Consider the following 20,529-nt stretch of genomic DNA (forward strand, 5'->3'; position numbering starts at 1 on the left):
CTCAAAAAAAAAAAAAAATTAGCTGGGTACCATGGTGCATACCTGTAGTTCTAGCTACTCAGGAGGCTGAGGAGAGAGATCACTTGAGCCCAGGAGTTCAAGGCTACAGTAAGCTGTGATCAAACCATTGCACTCCAGACTCCAGTGTGACCGGGTGGGACCCTATCTTTAAAAAAAAAAAAAAAAAAGGAGAAAAAGAAAATGAGATACTTGGGAGGGGATTATGGTGTTGAGGCTAACGGTTGGTATAAAGGGAGAAAGAAGAGCATGAAAACACAGCCTCTTGGTATCATGAACTTCAGCCACCCAACCCCACTGTCCTGAGCCGCCCAATCCCGCTGTTCCCGAGTTCTCCCTCGTTGACATCTTCCATGCTCCTAATGCTCAGCCCACACCTCTGTGGAGGGAGTTCTGTTTCCCATGTCCTGCTCAATATGACTCTGCTCTGATCTTGTGCTCTGGGGGCAGGAGGAGCACGTGGTGTCTGTGGGCCGGGATGGGACCTTGAAAGTGTGGGACCATCAAGGCGTGGAGCTGACCAGCATCCCTGCTCACTCAGGACCCATTAGCCACTGTGCAGCTGCCATGGAGCCCCGTGCAGGTAACAAAACATCAGCCACCTCCCCTTCCCTGCTGCCTCTTCTTTTCTGCCCTGCTCCGTCCCTTCTTCTGACTCAGTGTCTGTGTCTTATCAGCTGGACAGCCTGGGTCAGAGCTTCTGGTGGTGACCATCGGGCTAGATGGGGCCACACGGTTATGGCATCCACTTTTGGTGAGTTCCTGAAAGGACCAGGATCAAGGGAGGTGGGGAAGGTATGTGGAATAACCTTCTATTGTGCCCACTCCCATGAGCCCATCTCTATCCCTTCCTCTTAGGTGTGCCAAACCCACACCTTCCTGGGACACAGTGGCCCAGTCCGTGCTGCTGCTGTTTCAGAAACCTCAGGCCTCCTGCTGACTGCCTCTGAGGATGGTTCTGTACGGCTCTGGCAGGTTCCTAAGGAAGCAGGTGAGTGAGGTTTGGAGAGAGGGTGTGTTACTGGTACAAAAAAAGGTCGAGGGTGACCTGATATCTCTTATCCCAGCAGTATCCCAGCTCCTAATGAAACACTTCCTTTCTTCTCCAGATGACACATGTATACCAAGGAGTTCTGCAGCCATCACTGCTATGGCTTGGGCACCAGATGGTTCCATGGCAGTATCTGGAAATCAAGCTGGGGAACTAATCTTGTGGCAGGAAGCTAAGGCTGTGGCCACAGCACAGGTGAGTCGATGTACCCTTGGTTCTTTGTGTGAATTCTACCCTGGCTGTGTATTTACTGGGCGTTAGAGGTTGCATATCTGCCTGGGAGGGAAAAGATGGTGGAACCTGGCTCATCAGAAGCACTGAATTGAACTTGTGTGTACACCAGGCTCCAGGCCACATTGGTGCTCTCATCTGGTCCTCGGCACGCACCTTTTTTATCCTCAGTGCTGATGAGAAAATCAGCGAGTGGCAAGTGAAACTGCGGAAGGGTTCAGCACCCGGAAATTTCAGGTGAAACAGGCTGACGGGTTAAAGGGATAGAAACAGCAGTCTCCTCACTCCTGGCATTTTACTCAAATTACTGCACTTCTGCTTCGGAACTAGGTCAACTGGATGTTAGTTACTGAGCGGGACATTATTTTCTGCTTCTGTCCATGGCAATGTAAATGAGTAATTCTCAGGTGCCTACTTGATGCCAAGCTCTGGGCCAGGCAGTATGAACCAGTTACAGATGAAATTCGTTCTTTAATTAAGGAAGCTTGACTGACTAGTGCTATAATGAAGATACATGTGCACACACACACACACACACACACGCACACATATATTCCTGGGGCTTCAAAATTTGAGAAATTGTGGGAAGGAGTTGTTGGTATTTAAAGTTGGACACTTACAGAATGAGTAGGAGTTTTCTGGACCAGTAAGAGAAGGGAACAGTGCCAGTGTTTCGGGAACAAGGAACATGTACAGAAGATATGGAGATATTGAGAGTGTATGTTCTCGGTATAGCCAGCTCCTCGGATTCCTGTGGGAGTAAGGGAAATGAAATTGAAAAGATAAACTGGGCTCAGGCTATACAGGGCACAGTGCTAAGAATTTGAGTGGAATAATGATCTGGATTTGATTAAGAGAACTCTGGTGGCAGTATGGAAGATGGATGGTAGTAGAGAGATACTAAAAGTAAGGAGATCACTTTACACCTGTAGCTATAGCCTAGGAAAGACATAATGTGGGCCTGACCTGGGCCGTGGAGACAAGAAGGGGAGATACAGATTTAGGCATGTGTTGCATCTACAGGCCTTATTGATGAGTTGGAAGTAGAGAGGGAAGGAAAAGTCAAGAATGTTAGAGATTCCTGATTTGAGCAAGTAATGGGATGGCACTGATGAATACTAATGTTAAAAAAAAACAGAAAGTGGAACAGGATTTTCAGCGAAGGTGATACATTTTGCTTTATACTTAATTCCTGAGGAATTCACGTGGGATTGAGGAGGCCAAGAGAGGTTAACTAAAATAGGATCTTTCTCTGTCCATGTACTTTTTTGAGCTAGTCTTCACCTGAACCGAATTCTACAGGAGGACTTAGGGGTGCTGACAAGTCTGGGTTGGGCTCCTGATGGTCACTTTCTCATCTTGGCCAAAGCAGATTTGAAGTTACTTTGCATGAAGCCAGGGGACGCTCCTTCTGAAATCTGGTAAGATCAAAAATGCCATTTCCTCCCGAGCTGGGGAGAAAGGAAATGTGAGTTAGTGGTTATCCTGAGGTTGAGTCTAACTTAGAAGAAAACACTAGGCCGGGCGCGGTAGCTCAAGCCTGTAATCCCAGCACTGTGGGAGGCCGAGACGGGCGGATCACGAGGTCAGGAGATCGAGACCATCCTGGCCAACACGGTGAAACCCCGTCTCTACTAAAAAAAATACAAAAAAAAACCTAGCCGGGCGTAGTGGCGGGCGCCTGTAGTCCCAGCTACTCGGGAGGCTGAGGCAGGAGAATGGCATAAACCCGGGAGGCGGAGCTTGCAGTGAGCTGAGATCTGGCCACCGCACTCCAGCCTGGGCGACAGAGCGAGACTCCGTCTCAAAAAAAAAAAAAAAAGAAGAAAACACTAGAGTCTTAAAGAGGGGTGTTCTTCTCTTTACCTCTCTGAAAATCCTGGGCTCAACCTATTCCCTTCTTACAAACCAGGAGCAGCTATACAGAAAATCCTATGATATTGTCCACCCACAAGGAGTATGGCGTATTTGTCCTGCAGCCCAAGGATCCTGGAGTTCTTTCTTTCTTGGTAAGTCCTATTTGAGTGTGTGTTAAAGCAAACATTCATCTAGGACCAGTGTTTTTTACACCTTAGGGCCCATCATGGAGGATAGGGGAAGGGAAAGGCAGTTGGCTGCAAATCCTCCTATCCTCCTTCAACTGGAGTAGTTCTAATTTAGGACATTGTATATTGGGTTCCCATGTAAGATTTCATTGGTACGAGAAAGGACTCTACCATTTTAAAAAGCCGTGGGAAACCATAAACCTAGAAGTTTTCTCAATTGTATTTTTTCCCATGACTCTCTTGTCTTGCCCCTGTGAATATTAGCATCTCGAGGGCAAGGACTACTTCTTGTTTTTGTCATCATACTTATCAGTTACTTAATAGATGTTCAACACTTTTTGGGTTGAGTGTGCCAAAGCTAGCTGTTCACTTCACATGCAGGTTCCCGGGAGCACCTTGTTACTGGGAAGGTTATTAAATCCCGATCTGCTACCTACTAAAGTTATCTACTAAAGCCTATTCATGACCCAGTGATTCCACTCCTAAATATATACCCAAGAGAAAGGAGTACATGTGTTCTGCAAAGCCTGGTACAAGAATCTTCATGGTAGCTTTATTCATCATAACTAAATATTAATAAATAGAAAGGGGATAAATAATTTGTGGTATATTTATACAATGAACTGCTACATGACAAAACAATTAATGTGATACTGCATGCTGATGAATGGAATAATACAGACATACCTCATAGACATTATTCTGGGCAAAGGAAACCAGTTACAAAGGAGTACATGCTATATGATGTCACCTAAATGAAGTTCAAGAACAAGCAAGACTAATTTCAGTTGACAGACATTAGAATATTGTTAGCTTTTGTGGTGATGGTCTGGTATTGATGGGGAAGGGACATAAGGGCAATTTTCTGGGGTGATGGAAATGGTCTACATCTTGATCTATGGGGTGACTGCATGGATGGATGCACGTGTAAAAATACATCACGATGCACATTTAAGATTTGTGCACTTAGCCAGGTGCAGTGGCTCACAACTGTAATCCCAGCACTTTGGGAGGCCAAGGCTGGTGGATCACCTGAGGCCAGGAGTTCAAGACCAACCTGGCCCACATGGTGAAACCCCGTCTCTACTAAAAATACAAAAATCAGCTGGGTGTGGTGGCACGAGCCTATAATCTCAGCTATTTGGGACGCTGAGGCAGGAGAATGGCTTGAACCCGGGAGGCAGAGATTGCAGTGAACCAAGATTGTGCTACTGCACTCCAGCCTGAGCAATAGAGCGACACTCCATCTCAAAAAAAAAGATTTGTGCACTTTTTTTTTTTTTTTTTAGATTTGTGCACTTGATTGTGTCTCAGTTATAGTTAAAAAAAAAAAATTCCTGACCAGCCCAGAGCAGAAAACTGTTGCTTTGTCTGGTACAAGTTGACTCGTATGGGTAGGCTAAACAAAATTACCTATCCTTTCACAGAGGCAAAAGGAATCAGGAGAGTTTGAAGAGAGGTTGGACTTCGATATAAACTTAGAGAATCCTAGTAGGACCCTAATATCGATAACTCAAGCCAAACCTGAATCTGGTGAGTGGTAACAGGAGGACCTGAGGAGCCAGGAGATGGCCCAGGGTGGATGGCAGATCCCTCAAGGCCCGAGACTTGGCTCTAATTCTGTCCTTAAAATGGCAGAGTCCTCATTTTTGTGTGCCAGCTCTGATGGGATGCTATGGAACCTGGCCAAATGCAGCCCAAAAGGAGAATGGACCACAGGTAACATCTGGCAGAAAAAAGCAAACATTCCTGAAACCCAAGCTCCAGGAGCAGACCCATCTACCTGCAGGGAATCTGATGCCAGCATGGATAGTGAGCCAACATCACATCTAAAGACACGGCAGCGTAGAAAGGTGAGTTTGAAGGAAGGGTCAGAAATACTAGGGGAGGGCTGGGCGCAGTGGCTCACGCCTATAATCCCAGCACTATGGGAGGCCGAGGCGGGAGGATCACGAGGTCAGGAGATCAAGAGCATCCTGGCTAACATGGTGAAACCTGATCTTTACTAAAAAATACAAAAAAATTAGCTGGGCATGGTGGTGGGCGCTTGCAGTCCCAGTTACTCGGGAGGCTGAGGCAGGAGAATGGTGTGAACCTGGGAGGCGGAACTTGCAGTGAGCTGAGATCGCGCCACTGCACTCCAGCCTGGGCAACAGAGCGAGACTCCATCTCAAAAAAAAGAAAAAAAGAAAAAAGAAATACTAGGGGAGGAGGGCTCTAGTTCTGACACAGCTCACTGTGATGATTCTCTGAGGAGGGGCCCTGAGAACTCACCGTCATGCTCTCCCCTGTCCTCTTTGAGATTCACTCGGGCTCTGTCACAGCCCTCCATGTGCTACCTGAGTTGCTGGTGACAGCTTCAAAGGACAGAGATGTTAAGCTATGGGAGAGACCCAGTATGCAGCTGGTAAGTGTGTGTGTGTGTGTGTGTGTGTGTGTGTGTGAGAGTGTGTGTGCACACCTATCCCAAAGGGATGTCACAAGACAGCAAACTTAGAGTAAGAAAGGGCAAAAGATCAAAATTCTGTTTTCTTCAATCACTTGCAATGTATGACTAACCTGTTTCTAAATAAAAGGCATTAATGTGAGAAAAAATAAGTTAGTAAGGACGCCCTAGGCTTGTAGCCCTGACCTCCCCCATTTTTGTTCCCATTGTAGCTGGGCCTGTTCCGATGCGAAGGGTCAGTGAGCTGCCTGGAACCTTGGCTGGGCGCTAACTCCACCCTGCAGCTTGCCGTGGGAGATGTGCAGGGCAATGTGTACTTTCTGAACTGGGAATGAAGATGTGGGGAAAAATGATACCCCTTGTGCTAGAGATGCAAAGCCTGAAGACACTGGTAGCTTTTAATAATTATAAAATTAATAATTTCTTAACAATTATAAAAATGAAGTGTCAAAAAATCTCAAGTGTGGGCCTGTGTTCTCATGTGGATTTAGACAGGAGGATATTCTATGTATATGTATATGTACATTCTCATGTGTGTCTCTTCTAATTTAACATTAATCCTTACTAGAACCACAAGAAAGTGAATGAAATCTTTAGTAGGTACTCTTTTGAAACTAGGTTTTAGAATTCTTGCATCACTTGCGGACCCTAGGACCTTAGGAGGCCATTCTTGCCAGGAGGAGGAATGAGAGTGATGTTGGCCAACATTCAATTTGAACAGAGCATGGAAGACCTTTCAGTTCATCGGGAAAGAATGAGGGAGGGAGAATAAGTCAGTCACGCATCAAGGCATTTAGAAGGAGCTATGTTTCTGTCACAGAGACAACCCTTTTCTCAGAACTACCCAGACAAGGCCGGGCGTGGTGGCTCACGCTTGTAATCCTAGCACTTTGGGAAGCCGAGGTGGGCGGATCATGAGGTCAGGAGGTCAAGACCATCCTGGCTAACATGGTGAAACCCCAACTCTACTAAAAAATACAAAAAATTAGCCGGGCATGGTGGCGGGCGCCTGTAGTCCCAGCTACTTGGAAGGCTGAGGCAGGAGAATAGCGTGAACCAAGGAGGTGGAGCTTACAGTGAGCCGAGATCATGCCACTGCACTCCAGCCTGGGCGACAGAGCAAGACTCCGTCTGAAAAAAAAAAAAAAAAAAGAAACTACCCAGATGAGAGGTGAGGAGCCAAGCCATTGAAAGCGGAACAAACCTGGTTTTCCCAACTTCTGACACGACTTTCAAACTTTAGTCAATATGGTAATTGGCATTCTCAGAAGAGATCACACAAAAGTGTCTTACTCTCAAATTGAAATTCATAAAGATTAAAACGAATTGAGAGATGGCACAGTCATAGCCATGAACTCTCATTTTCTTAAGTAAAAAACTTTTTTTTTTTTTGAGACAGTCTGGCTCTGTCACCCAGGCTGGAGTGCAGCGGCACGATCTCAGCTCAGTGCAACCTCCGTCTCCTGGGTCCAAGTGATTCTCCTGCCTCAGCCGCCCGAGTAGCTGGGATTACAGGTGCCCACCATCACACCCCACTAATTTTTGTATTTTAGTAGAGACGAAGTTTCACCATGTTGGCCAGGTGGGTCTCAAACTCCTGATCTCAGGTGATCTGCGCACCTCAGCCTCCCAAAGTTCTGGGATTACAGGCATGAACCATTATGCCTGGCCCATAAAAGAACTTTATTATATTCCTAAAATTCAGTCATATGAAAGAGTCTGTTGAGCAGGTTAGCCTTTGCTTAACTTTCCTCCTCCCTGTCACTCCAGCCTTGGCTGGGGTGTTTTGTAGAATTTTCAGAGCATAGAAGACAGATAACTGGAGCTTCCTCCTGCCCTTGGCCCATGCTTTTAGGAGAGCAAAAGGCCAAAGATTGAAACCAGTGACTTTAGTTTCCTCAGGCCCTTTCTTTCTAAGGGTTAAAGAAGGATCTTCTGTAGCCAAGAATTCAAGGACTTGTAGGAGACAAGTGAAGTCTATTACAGGGATTTTGTCCTGGTTTGGTGGGTTTATCTCAGAGAAATACCACTACACTCTGGTCTAGAAATGAGTTTTGAAGACTTGGGGAGTTAAAGGGCTCTGAGTTTTGCTCTCACTGAACCCTGATTCCAGGTTTTACATGGAGAAATCACCTGAGGGACTTTATTTCTATCCAATGCCCTGGTTTCCATCCTGACTAGAGGATGATATCAGCTGATAGGCCATGCTTCTGTCTTCTCTTATGTGCTTCATGCCAAACCTCGAAATATACCTCTGGACCATCATTTCCACATCTACCTTGTGACTAGAAGTCCTAGTTATGGTATTTGAAATTTACGATCCATAATCCTTGCCAGAAATCCTGCAGAGTACCATGGCATGGCATCATCCTAGTCATTGATTTCAGTCTTTTGCCTTTTACTCCCCTAAAAGCATGGGCCAGTGGCAGGAGGAAGCTCTATTTGTCTGTCTTCCATGCTCTGAAAATTATATAAAAGCATCCCAGCTAAGGCTGGAGTGAAGGGGATGGGGAAAGTTAAGCAAAGGCTAACTTGCCCAATAGGCTCAATAGATTCAGTCTTGTTGGCCAGGTCCACTTGAAGGGTTTTCTTCTGTCTCATCTTGGAGACAGACAGTGAGGTCATGGTAAATTGTTATGAGTAAAGTCGAGAACAGATTCTAGGTAGAAGTAATTATGTACCCAAAAGGAGTTGAAGTGAAAATCAATTTAGGTTTACATTAAACATCCTTCAAGTTCTTATCATTAAATGGAGTTTCAGCGTCTCCCAAAGCTGGATGAGTTTTGCAGTTATAACCACTGGATTGTGAGACCATAAGACATTTGAACAATCTTTTATTCTATCCATCTAGAAAAGCATCTTTTTTATATACCAAATTTTTACACATATATCCACATCTGATTTTGAAATCTAGAGCAGAGGTACTCAAAGTTTGGTTCATGGACTAGTGCCAGTTCACAAATTGTTAATGTTTCATAATGAGGTAAGTATAGAAGTTGAGAGTAACCATTTAGAAACTGTATAGGAATTTTAAAAGTAATATCTGACAAATTTAATAATAAAAATGGAGGCTTGTGTTTTGTGTGCTTTTTAATTTCATTTTCTTAATAATCCATTTGATTATATTTTATGAAATATGGTTCCATGACAGGTAAGAAATTAAAACAGGCCAGGCATGGTGGCTCACGCCTGTAATCCCAGCACTTTGGGAGGCTGAGGCAGGTGGATCACCTGAGGTCTGGAGTTCCAGACAAGCCTAGCCAATATGGTGAAACCCCGTCTCTAATAAAAATACAAAAAATTAGCTGGGTGTGGTGGCGGGCGCCTGTAATCCCAGCTACTTGGGAGGCTGAGGCAGGAGAATTGCTTGAACTCGGGGCGGTGGAGGTTGCAGTGAGCTGAGATCACACCATTGTACTCCAGGCTGGGCAACAAGAGTGAAACTCGGTCAAAAAAAAAAAAAAAGAGAGAGAGGGAGGGAGGAAGGAAGGAAGAAAAAAGACAAAGGAACAATTAGTCCTTCATCTCAGGTTTGAGAAGCACTACTCTAGAGAGACTGGGTAACAGCAGCAAAAAGCATGGACTTGGAATAAGACTGAGTCCAAATCTCCATGCCTCCTTTTCCCCATTTGTACAACAGCCATAATAATGGAGCTTACTTCATGGGAGTGTTTTAAGGACTAAATGAGTTAAGGTGTAAAACACAGAACAGTGACACTTACGTGGTAAGTGTTCAGTAAGTGCTAACTTGACTGTCCTTTTTGTTATCTAGCAGTACAAGTATCACCTCATTATTCTTTCTCATAAATGTCTTATTTATGAGTATATATTTAATCAATCAGAAAATCTGGACTGAATTTTTCAGTTTTCAAAAAAATGTGAAATTAGTATTCTTTCTAAGTCCAGAGGTACAAGTGCAGGTTTGTTATACAGGTAAACTTGTGTCATGGAGGTTTGTTGTATGGTTTATTTCATCACCCAGGTATTAAGCCTAGTTCCCATTAGTTGTTTTTCTTGATCTTCTCTCTCCTCTCACCCTCCAAATACCTAATCTTCTCATCCAGAACGATGGTTATGTTTCTTTATCAGTTAAAATATCAAAGTTATGCTATCATAGCAACCCCAAAATTTCAACAACTTAAAATAGCAAAGATTTATTTCTAAATCATGCCACATGGCCCATTAAGGGTCAGCAAGAAGGCCCTGCTCTACTTTGCTCATACTTTTGAGATCTGTGCTTCATGTGGCAAGTAACACTTAAATCTTCTATGTGGAAATAAAACACATCACTTCCACTCATATTTCATAAATACAAGCAAAGCAAGTCACATGGCCATACCTAATGTCAAGGGATGGGGAGGAAGTATCCTACGATGTGTCTGAAAAACCAGGAACCAATCCACAGATAGCATCCCCAAAGAACCTATCTGTGTTGGTGCTTTCCTACTAGAATGGCTCTTAATCCTTCTTTTTTAATAATGTATGATTTAGGCCGGGCACAGTGGCTCACGCCTGTAATCCCAGCACTTTGGGAGGCCGAGGTGGGCAGACCACCTGAGATCAGGAATTCAAGACCAGCCTGGCCATCATGGTGAAACCCTGTCTCTATTAAAAATACAAAAATTAGCTGGGCGTGGTGGCGTGCACCTGTAATCCCAGCTACTCTGGAGGCTGAGGCAGGAGAATCGCTTGAACTCTGGAGGCAGAGATTGCAGTGAGCCGAGATCGCACCATTGCACTGCAGCCTCAGCAACAAGAACAAAATTCTGTCTCAAAAAAATTAAAAGAAATGTAAGATTTACATAAGAGTTGCAAAGATAGTACCAAGTGTTCCTCGATACCCTTCACCCAGCTTCTTACGTAACCACGCTACGTTTATCAAAACTAGGAAATTAACATTTGTTAATTAAATTACAACGAAGTTAGTTAGCAAATGTTAATTAAATTAGTCAGGATTTGGATTTGCCCATTTTTTCCGCTAATGACTTTGTTTTGTTCCAGAAGCCAGTCCAGGATCCCACATTGCATTTAGTCATCGCGTTTTCTTAGTCTCCTCCAACTGTGACAGCTTTTCAGTCTTTTCAAAATCTTGACACTTTTAAAAAATAAATACATTTATTTATTTATTTATTTACTCTCGAGACAGGGTCTCAGTCTGTTGCCCAAGCTGGAGTGTGGTGGTGCAATCACAGCTCACTGCAACCTAGGACTCTAGGGCTCAGTGATCCTCCTGCCCCAGTCTCCCGAGTATCGCACCACTGCACTCCAGCCTGGGCAACAAGAGTGATGAAGAATGTTGTAGAATGTTCTTCAATTTGGTTTTAGTCTGTTTTCACGCTGCTATAAGGAACTGCCCGAGACTGGGTAATTTATAAAGGAAAGAGGTTTGACTCACAGTTCACCATGGCTGAGGAGGCCTCAGGAAACTTACAGAGGAAAGAGAAGGGGAAGCCCTTCGTCACAGGGTAGCAGGAAGGAGGAGTGCTGAGCGAAGCAGGAAGAGCCCCCTTTTAAAACCATCAGATCTTGTGAGAACTATCACAAGAATAGCATGGGGGAAACCGCCCCCATGATTCAGTTACCTCCACCTGGTCTCTCCCTTGAAACGTGGGGATTCTGGGGATTACAATTCAAGATGAGATTTGGGTGGGGACACACAGCCTAACCACATCAGGATCTGATCTGGACTTTAGTTCTCCTTAGACGGGGCAGGGTATGTAAAAACTCATTCTACTTTTTTCCTTTCCTCCTCAACATGTATTCAGGCTTAGTGACAGTCCTCCAAGGGCTTCCCAAATTTTTGGACACGTGATGAGTGGGAGACTGGGCTGCAGTGGATAAATTGGAAAAAGGCAAGGGAATACATATGGATGGGAAAGAAAAAAACAGCTTAGCCTTTGTTGCCTCTACCCTTCCTGCGATAACACTCACCAAATTCCAGTTTGCAGAAAAATTGAATTAAACAGGTAAAAGCATTAGCGCCCCCATTAGTGTCCCTTGATGCACAGATGCCATTAAGAAAAGGATACTGAATAACCCTCAGAGCAATGAGTACTTTCTGTCCTGAAAATGGAGATCTACTAATGTCAGAAGAAATATGTTCTTGGAGAAATAAAGCCCGAAGAAGCCGGTGGTAGACTTGTACAGCTTTTATTTACATAAAATATCTCAAAATTCACAAGTATAACACTGCTTATTTTCTTGCTTAAAGATCAGATCTCTGGTTTATTTAATATCAACATTCACCACAGCTGCAGGAAATTAAACTGAACCTTTAAAAGGTACCGCATACGGACCTGGTTGGGGTTATAGACAATATATTCATTGTAGTTGAGGGTATAACCATCTGGATTCAGAATTCCTGTGTCACTTGCTGGTCCTAATGGCACTGTACTCCCATTCCTGCCAAATGGAAAAAAAGTGTGTCAACATCAGTCTCTGGTTCAGAAGCTGGAATAGAGAACATAGTCTTATCCAGCCAAAAGGAGTCTTCTAGCCCTCCTGGTTCCGAGTACTTACAGGGTGACGAAGTGGGCAGAACTGGGAGCCATCTTGCCCAGCCCCTTGGTGCTGTGTTTACCTTGAAGCAATCCTTCGGCCTTAGGATTGGCCTCTAGTAGTTCATTACACTGACCTAGAGCTACCTGCAAAGCAAAAAACCTTTGAATGCCCATATCCTACTAAGAATTAGATGGCTCCAAAGCCAAACAGAAAATCCCATCAGTACTTTTTTTCCCTACTCCAGCAGAGGAATCCAGTGTACTAGAAACTGTACTTGGTCCTCTCTCAAGTTATCCCAGGTAAACCTCTTGGTTCTGGGGTCAAACTTTTCTCATTGGAAAAAAACTGGAATTAATAAACTAGAGATCACAGACATACTCCTGCCTCACCTCTGATAAGAGCAGCAGTCCTGTATTCTTTAGGCGAGAGGCAAAGCAGTAATTGGCACTCTTGGAAGACATGTCAGCAAAGTAGATTCCTTTCCCAAACTGAAATATATAAATGAATACCAAGGTCAGCTTCTAACCCACTGTGTTAGAGAGAAGGTGTATACCACTGACCCTGTTTTTCCATTCCCTTAAACACAATATAGACCCTTCTCCATTTCCCCTCACAATTCTGTTCTAGAGAGGGTAGAAGCACCTGTGAATTTCTGCCTTCTGAGGGAAAGGCAAGGTATCTTTAGGAATTTAAAGAAAGAGGGACACAGTAAGAGACGACAAGATTATCAGTGAGCTGGCTTAACTCTTGGGGAGGCGAACCACCTAATCCTAATCTAGGAAAAAAAGCACTGGGAACATTACTGTATCCTTTTCCTCTGTGCTCCTCCCAGAATTCAGTTTCACTCACCATGTAACCTGTGATGGGAGCTTCAGGTGGGGCAATTCGAAGCCCATGGCTCAAGATTCCCACCCAGTTACTCAGCCTGGAACCATGCCATAGAAGCATCCTAAGGAAAAGCCAGTATTATTGTACTCTGTTGTTCTGCACAGATAGGTCCTAAGCATAAAAAAGCTGACACCTTCCTCTGACTCCCTCTTATAAGTTCTACAGCTGCACTTTTGGGCAAGGAGTGTCTTTCCAAACCCAAAGCTAGACTCAGACCTGTTATGAAGGTCCTCTCTGAAGGCTTCTTTCTCACCCTCCTTCTCTACTTCAAACAAATCCAGCAAGGTCATGGTATAGTCGCTGTGTGTGGGAGCATGGGTAGATTGTAGGTACTGGGAAATCACCTGTGAAAAATAAGACAAAAAGGCCGATGTGGACTCTACGAGAGACTGAGCTGAACTGAAGAATTTGGGGATTCTGATATAACTTGGCAGACCTTTCTGCTCCCAAACAGTCTTACAAGACAGCTAGGAAAAGCCTGGCCTTCCCAAATCCCTAGTACATAAAAAGTCTGCCCTAATTGACAATTTGCTCTTGACCACAAGTAGTTAGAGATCAGTGGGATGGGGGAGGTGGTCTTAAGGGTGCAAGAATATGAAAATAAATGATCATTTTTCTTACTTTGAACTCATAACTTTCATGGTCAAGAGGGCGCAAGGCACAATGTAGGTTTCTATAGTGTTGGTCCAATGGGTGTTCTGGGCTTTGTAGCTCTGTTTTCACCAGCTTAATAGCAATTTCAATGTCTCCCAAAGCCTGAGAAGATGAGATATAGAATTAATGTGGGAGGAAACTGGTATAAGGGATATAATAGTTCTCAATTCATACATATCTCACCTCTAGTAATTGTATTTTTTCTGACAGTTCCTTCTGTGTCCGGATTAGTGGAGGAGTACAGAGTCTAAGAACAGAGATATAACCCATAATAAGCTTTCTGACATGTGGCTACAAGGCACTTGACTAAAAATAGAAAATGACAGATAGATCCTTTAGAAAACAGGTATGAGAAACAGGTTTTCCATTTGAGAGAGAAAGAGATCTGTAAAGAGATCTTAACTTCCAAATATATAAAATAATATTAAATATATACTCGGTATAAGATGAACTACGTGGATCTTGACTTTTGAAACTAGAGTTAGAATTCTTTTTTATCAAATCATTTTAAAATTATATCAATATCAACAAGGAACAGTTTGGATATAGTTCTATCTCAGTAGACCTGTTGACCACTCAGGGTTATTTCTAGGTCACAGGGCTCTATAAAGCAATAAAAGAAATAGAAATAGGATGAAAACCAGAAAACAGAACAAATGTAAAATGTTATTTTGTCTATCTAATATCACTTGACTTCACAGAAATGGTGTTTGTGTGGTTTTTAGTCACCTCAGATAGGAAAAGGGGGTGATGTGCCTGAAGGTGTTTTACTTGGTGGTTGGATAGCTAGACCCATTCTCTCTTGGGTTGGTAACTTCCACTTTGTCAGAGAATATGGCTGTGGTCAAGCCAGGAGATTGCATCCCCTATTTGTAAGCTGATTAAATAGGCTACCTATGTATCATTTTGTTTCTGTATGTATTCAAGATGATCATTTTCTTAGGAATAAAAGATTCAGAAGATTATAGCTGCTGCTGATAGATACAGGGGATATGTATAGGTAGAAGAACAAAGTGAAGTAACAGCACAGGCCTTACCCAAAGTCATGCGGAATCCTGGTGTAGAATTCATTGCATGCTTCCATGAGAGCTCGTCCATGCTGGCCAGCCCGAATACAATCCTCAATCTTCTTAAGAGACTGGTAACCTGCCTTGATTTGTGCCACTGTCAGCTTCCCTGCAGGCCCAGCCAGAGATCAGACTCCAAACGAGGATCCCAGCTAGTGAACTGTACTTATGTCCTTGCCTAAAAAAGACTTTCACCTTTCAACTTTTTTTTTTTCTTTTTTTGGGATGGGGTCTCACTCCTGTTGCCCAGGCTGAGTGCTGTGACATGAACACAGCTTAATGCAGCTCAACTTCCCGGGTTCGGGTGATCCTCCCACCTCAGCTTCCCAAGTAGCTGGATCACAGGCACACACCACCATGCCTGGCTAATTTTTCTATTTTTAGTAGAGATGGGGTCTCGCCATGTTGCCCAGGCTGGTTTCAAACTCCTGGGCTCAAGCAATTCACCTGCCTTGGCCTCCCTATAAGTGTTGGGATTACAGGCATGACCCACCACACCCAGCCTCAACTTTCAAAATAGTTCCTCCTCCCTCCATACAACCTGTCACCCCAAATCCCATTTTCTTCATTCAGTACTATCAGCAAGCTTTAAATCATAATGATAATAAAATATCCATTAAAGAAACTAGGAATTATGAGGAGAGAATGCAGAAGAAAATGTGAAGTCCTACCAAGTGGGGCTTTCTTGGTATTATACTTCATTTCCATCATCATTTCTTCCATGGCCTGAACATTACAGATTAACTTTATTAACTCCTGTACCCGAAGATCTAGCTGTGACTCTGGCTTCAAGGCAGATTTAAGAGATTCCTCTTTCTTTGTTTCCTCTTCATCCTATAGCATAGCAAAAAAGCAAAAGAAAATCTAAGAAATCATCTCTAGATTCCTTATAACACTCAATATTATACAATGTAAATGCTTCGTGAAGTTTTTATTGCATTGTCTAGGGAATAATGACAAGCAAGGAAAAAAAGGCTGTACAGGTTCAGTACAGAAGCAATTTCTTTTTTCAAATATTTTTGATCCTCAGTTCATTGAATCCATGGATATAGAGGGTTAACCATACTAGTTCTGCCTCCCACATTTTACAACTCAGAATAAGTCTAGGAAAAAAAGGCTTTCCTCATTATGTCAGTGTATAAAGATAGCTATTATGGCTCAGATCTTCCCATCTTAAAAAAGACTAAAATTTCTCTATTTTTTTGGATATGTGACTGTTTCAGGACACTTTCAGCATCCTGGTATACCTCAGTTTATCTAAATTAATTTTTTTATGGTGGTATATATCCAGAAGTGAAGAGAAATTTAAATGTAATTGTTTAATCAGTTTGATTTTTTATTACTCCTCTCTTGGTCCATAACAACAAACTTCTGGAAATAGGGCCTAAGGTTTTATAAGAACCTTAGTAGGCCCGGCGTGGTGGCTCATGCCTGTAATCCCAGCACTTTGGGGAGCTGAGGCAGGTGGATCACCCAAGGTCATGAGTTCAAGACCAGACTGGCCAACATGGTGAAACCCCGTCTCTACTAAAAATACAAAAAACATTAGCCAGGCGTGGTGGCAGGCACCTGTAATCCCAGCTACTTGAGAGGCAGAGGCAGGAGAATCGCTTGAACCCGGGGGCTGGAGGTTGCAGTGTGCCGAGACTGAGCCTGGGCAACAAGAATGAAACTCCATCTCAAAAAAAAAAGAACCTTAGTAAATAACAGCCGAGAGTAGAAAGGCACATTCTATCCTCATTCTTACTGTCCCTTCGGGATTACAAAGATCAGTGAGAACACCCCTGAGGTGAGAAGTAGAAAGGACTCAAGATATCCTGGCCTGTCCCAGTCTAGGAATGATCTAAGCTATTCTGCTGTCTCCTGAGTAAGAAGAAACAGGAGTAGGTGTGGTGCCTCATGTCTGTAATCTCAGGACTTCGGGAGGCCAAGACAGGAGGACTGCTTGAGCACAGGAATTTGAGACCAGCCTAGGCAACATAGTGAAACCTTATCTTTACAAAAAAAAAAAAAAATCAGCTAGGCAGAGTGGCACGTGCCTGTAGTCCCTGATACTGAGGAGGCTGAGGTAGGAGGATCACTTGAGCGCTGCACTGAGCCATGATTGTGCCACTGCACTCCAGCCTGGGCAACAGAGCACAATTTTGCCTCTAAAAAACAAAATAAAAACAGAAGATGGGTTTCCTCCGAAAAGTATAGTGAGAGTTACCTGAGTATTGGTGGCATAGTCCATCTGTAGCATATCATATTTTCCAGGCACCTTCTCAAACTTTTCTCGATCTTCCCAATTGTTTTTCGTTTTGTCAAGGAATCTGTAGAGTCCAAGGTGTAAGAAAACCTTACAAATAAGGTCTACTATGAAGAAGGGCTTACAACTGTTTCCTTAGAAAATCTCCAAAGAATTTGTTTTCCACCACTGAGCTCCTTTACATGTCAACTTTCCATAAATCAAAATTAGTCTAATTCTAAATGAGGACACTAAATGGATAAAAAAGCTCTGGAGACAAATGGAATTTAAAAAATGGGGAAAAACAATGCTTGTCCTTCCCAAACACCACAGAAGCCATTGAGATTTTAAACAAAAGATACCCATCTAATCCCTTTCCCTGAAAGAAACATGTTCCTAAATTCTCCAGAAAGTTCTTCATCTATATCAGAGTTAAAGTTTTAAAAACTCTAACTGAATTCTTTCTTTCTTTCTTTCTCTCTCTCCCTCCCCTCCCCCTCTCTCTCTCTCTCTCTCTCTCTTTCTTTCTGGGAGAGTCAGGGGTCTCACTTTCTTGCCCAGGCTGGTCTCAAACTCCTAGCTTTAAGCAATGCTCCTGCCTCAGCCTCCCAAAGTGCTGGGATTTTAGGCATGAGCCACCGTGCTCGGCCCCTAGCTGAATATTCTCTACCCCATGATAGTCTCCACTTACCCCAAATTTCCCAAATTTGTCAGCCATGTGTTAAATATATTATTCTGTTTTTAGTGACTTTCAAGGTTCTCTTTTGATTTAATCACTAAGGATACAGTTTGGTGTTTCAACCACAGAATGTCAGGGTGAAAAGATATTAACATTTAGGCCAAATCTCACCTATAAAATGAAAAGTTTTTCATAAGCCACACACTTATAAAATTCTTAGAGAAGGCGGGGCACAGTGGCTCACGCCTATATTCCCAGTACTTTGGGAGGCTAAGGCAGGTGGATCACCTGAGGTCAGGGGTTCGAGACCAGCCTGGCCTACATTGCAAAACCCCATCTCTATTAAAAAATACAAAAGTTAGCTGGGTGTGGTGGTGGGCACCTGTAATCCCAGCTACTCGGGAGGCTGAGGCAGGAGAATTGCTTAAACCCAGGAGGCGGAGGTTGCAGTGAGCTGAAGTCGTGCCATTGCACTCCAGCCTGGGCCAACAAGAGCGAAACTCTGTCTAAATCAAAATTCTTAGAGTAGATACATCTAAGAAGAGGGTATTTTTTTTGTAGTCACTTTTTAGCACTCACTTCTTCTCAAAGATTTCCTTGGCCTTGTTGAGATTGCCTGAACAAGCCACCAGGCTGTGCTGTCCCATTTTCCCAACTGCAAAGTAAATGCCACACGTAAGATAGTTTCCTAATAGTAACAGGCCAGCTCTCCAAGGTCTCTCTGTTTAACATCTGACAAACAGGCAGGAAAGGGAGAAGGGAAAGGTGAAAGGATTTAGGGAACTAATCATGTTGATACAAGTTACCTGCTAACGGCGATAGTCTACGAGCACTACTAGCAGTTCAACTATAGAAGAGTTTTCAGCCTCAATGGGCTGCTCTTAGTTTTTCCAGTGGGAACTCTAAGGAGGATGCCTGCCATTCCCCAATTTCAAGATGCTCAACTTGATTCCTAAGCCTCTCCCAGACTTCAGAGCCTCTACTGACCCAATTTAAACCCAGAGAATCCTTTGGCCACCCACTAAGCTACTTCTAACTTTCTGAATGCCAACTCATAAAATCTCAATAAAAATCATTACCTCGGCCCCATCTCATCCAAACACTGAAGTTCCTCTGGGCATCATCTTCTAATAGCTGAATCAGATAGTACTTGTTGTTGTTGAATTGGAGATTGGTCTATGTTGAGTGAAAACAAAAACAAAAACAAAACAAAAACAAAAAGCAGAGAGTTTTGCAAATGGAAAGCACATAAACCAATGACTCATCCCTCATCACAGGTGTCAGTTGATTAAAGATATAAAGAAGAAATAGGGCTTATACATTAAACTTTGGATTCTTAGGAATTAAAATGGGAGCCTAGAAGCTTCCTAAACCCTCTATCTAACCTCAAATATCCTACATTGAATGGCTCCTCCTGTCTTTTCCTGCCTCAGCTCCCTATTTAGATGTTTTCTCAGCCATCTGTGTTTTCCAGCTCCCAATCCACTCCCAATAATTATTTCCCAAATGAAAACAATTTTGATGCTCCAAAGGTCTAAAACTGTTATGCTCAACTGTTAAATGACTTACTCCTTGACAGTTCTGCTCACAACTTTTGTTTGTCAGTTGCAGAAATTTGACAATGAGCTGAGAGCAGTGCAATACTGGGAGGGGACAAGGGATGTGCAAAACCACTGCCTCATCTGTCCCATACCTAACCTGACCTGACTTGGAGATACTGAGAGAGAATATGGCCAGTATCTAAAGAGAGGTATCTGTAAGTAAATCACTCAGTGGAGAGAGAGAGAAGTCCATGATAAGGCACAGCAGCTGGTGTTGTGTGGCTGAGTGCTGGATATGGAGGCATTCTTCTTTGTTAAGCATGCTGCCTCTTCCTACTTCTATCTCCTGCTTGCTCACATTCTAAAGCCACTGTATGACCTTAGCGCACTGGTGGAAAAAAAAGGTCAAGATGTTAGAACAAAAGGGAGCCTAAGATAATTTTTTTTTTTTTTTTTTTTTGGAGATGGAGTCTAGCTCTGTCGCCCAGGCTGGAGTGCAGTGGTGCAATCTCCGCTCACTGCTACCTCCATGTCCCAGGTTCAAGCAATTTTGTGTGCCTCAGTCTCCCTAGTAGCTGGGATTACAGGTGCACGCCACCGTGCCAGACTAATTTTGTATTTTTAGAGACGGAGTTTCAACATGTTGGCTAGGCTGGTCTTGAACTCCTGACTCAAGTGATCTGCCCACCTCGGCCTCCCAAAGTGCTGGGATTACAGGCATGAGCCACCAAGCCTGGCTTGATATTTTCTTTTCCTTTAAAAAATGTATATGGTTTTTGTTTTTGTTTTTTTGAGACAGGGTTTCCCTCTGTCACCCAGGCTGAAGTGCAATGGCTCAATCACAGCTCACTGCAGCATCAACCTCCCAGGCTCAAGCAATCCTCCCACCTCAGCCTCCAAAGTAGCTAGCCCATGCCCAGGTGTTTTTGTATTTTTTTGTAGAGACAAGATTTCACCATGCTGCCCAGGCTGATCTTGAACTCCTGACCTGAAGTGATTCTCCAGCCTTGGCCTCCAAAAGTGCTACGATGATAGGCATGAGCCACCACACCTGGCCACCTTAAGGTATTTTCCTTTTTTGAGACAGAGTTTTGCTCTTGTTGCCCAGGCTGGAGTGCAATGGTGCGATCTTGGCTCACTGCAACCTCTGCCTCCCGGGTTCAAGCGATTCTTGTGCCTCA

The 20,529-nt window shown here is 43.5% G+C and overlaps 2 protein-coding genes across 2 annotated transcripts in view; one reads left to right on the plus strand and one right to left on the minus strand.

Annotated features, from left to right (window-relative positions):
• The window catches only part of TEP1 (telomerase-associated protein 1), a 53,728-nt gene extending 47,482 nt beyond the window's left edge, over positions 1–6,246 (plus strand). Inside the window, exons 45-55 of the mRNA XM_011957941.1 lie at positions 469–601; positions 696–772; positions 877–1,009; positions 1,128–1,264; positions 1,413–1,537; positions 2,578–2,721; positions 3,213–3,309; positions 4,773–4,878; positions 4,984–5,198; positions 5,648–5,752; positions 6,004–6,246. Coding sequence (XP_011813331.1) covers positions 469–601; positions 696–772; positions 877–1,009; positions 1,128–1,264; positions 1,413–1,537; positions 2,578–2,721; positions 3,213–3,309; positions 4,773–4,878; positions 4,984–5,198; positions 5,648–5,752; positions 6,004–6,126 — 1,395 coding nt within the window. The 3' untranslated portion in view covers positions 6,127–6,246. The remainder of the gene's footprint in view (positions 1–468; positions 602–695; positions 773–876; positions 1,010–1,127; positions 1,265–1,412; positions 1,538–2,577; positions 2,722–3,212; positions 3,310–4,772; positions 4,879–4,983; positions 5,199–5,647; positions 5,753–6,003) is intronic.
• A 5,679-nt stretch (positions 6,247–11,925) lies between these two features.
• PARP2 (poly (ADP-ribose) polymerase 2) overlaps positions 11,926–20,529 on the minus strand; it is a 10,803-nt gene continuing 2,199 nt past the window's right edge. Inside the window, exons 2-13 of the mRNA XM_011957927.1 lie at positions 18,887–18,983; positions 18,387–18,462; positions 17,111–17,213; positions 15,573–15,735; positions 14,872–15,010; positions 14,018–14,081; positions 13,802–13,936; positions 13,397–13,524; positions 13,142–13,241; positions 12,682–12,780; positions 12,311–12,435; positions 11,926–12,193 (exon numbers count right to left, since the gene is read on the minus strand). Coding sequence (XP_011813317.1) covers positions 12,034–12,193; positions 12,311–12,435; positions 12,682–12,780; positions 13,142–13,241; positions 13,397–13,524; positions 13,802–13,936; positions 14,018–14,081; positions 14,872–15,010; positions 15,573–15,735; positions 17,111–17,213; positions 18,387–18,462; positions 18,887–18,983 — 1,389 coding nt within the window. The 3' untranslated portion in view covers positions 11,926–12,033. The remainder of the gene's footprint in view (positions 12,194–12,310; positions 12,436–12,681; positions 12,781–13,141; positions 13,242–13,396; positions 13,525–13,801; positions 13,937–14,017; positions 14,082–14,871; positions 15,011–15,572; positions 15,736–17,110; positions 17,214–18,386; positions 18,463–18,886; positions 18,984–20,529) is intronic.

The sequence above is a fragment of the Colobus angolensis genome, unplaced genomic scaffold, assembly GCF_000951035.1.
Source record: "Colobus angolensis palliatus isolate OR3802 unplaced genomic scaffold, Cang.pa_1.0 Scaffold451, whole genome shotgun sequence".
NCBI lineage: Eukaryota > Metazoa > Chordata > Mammalia > Primates > Cercopithecidae > Colobus > Colobus angolensis.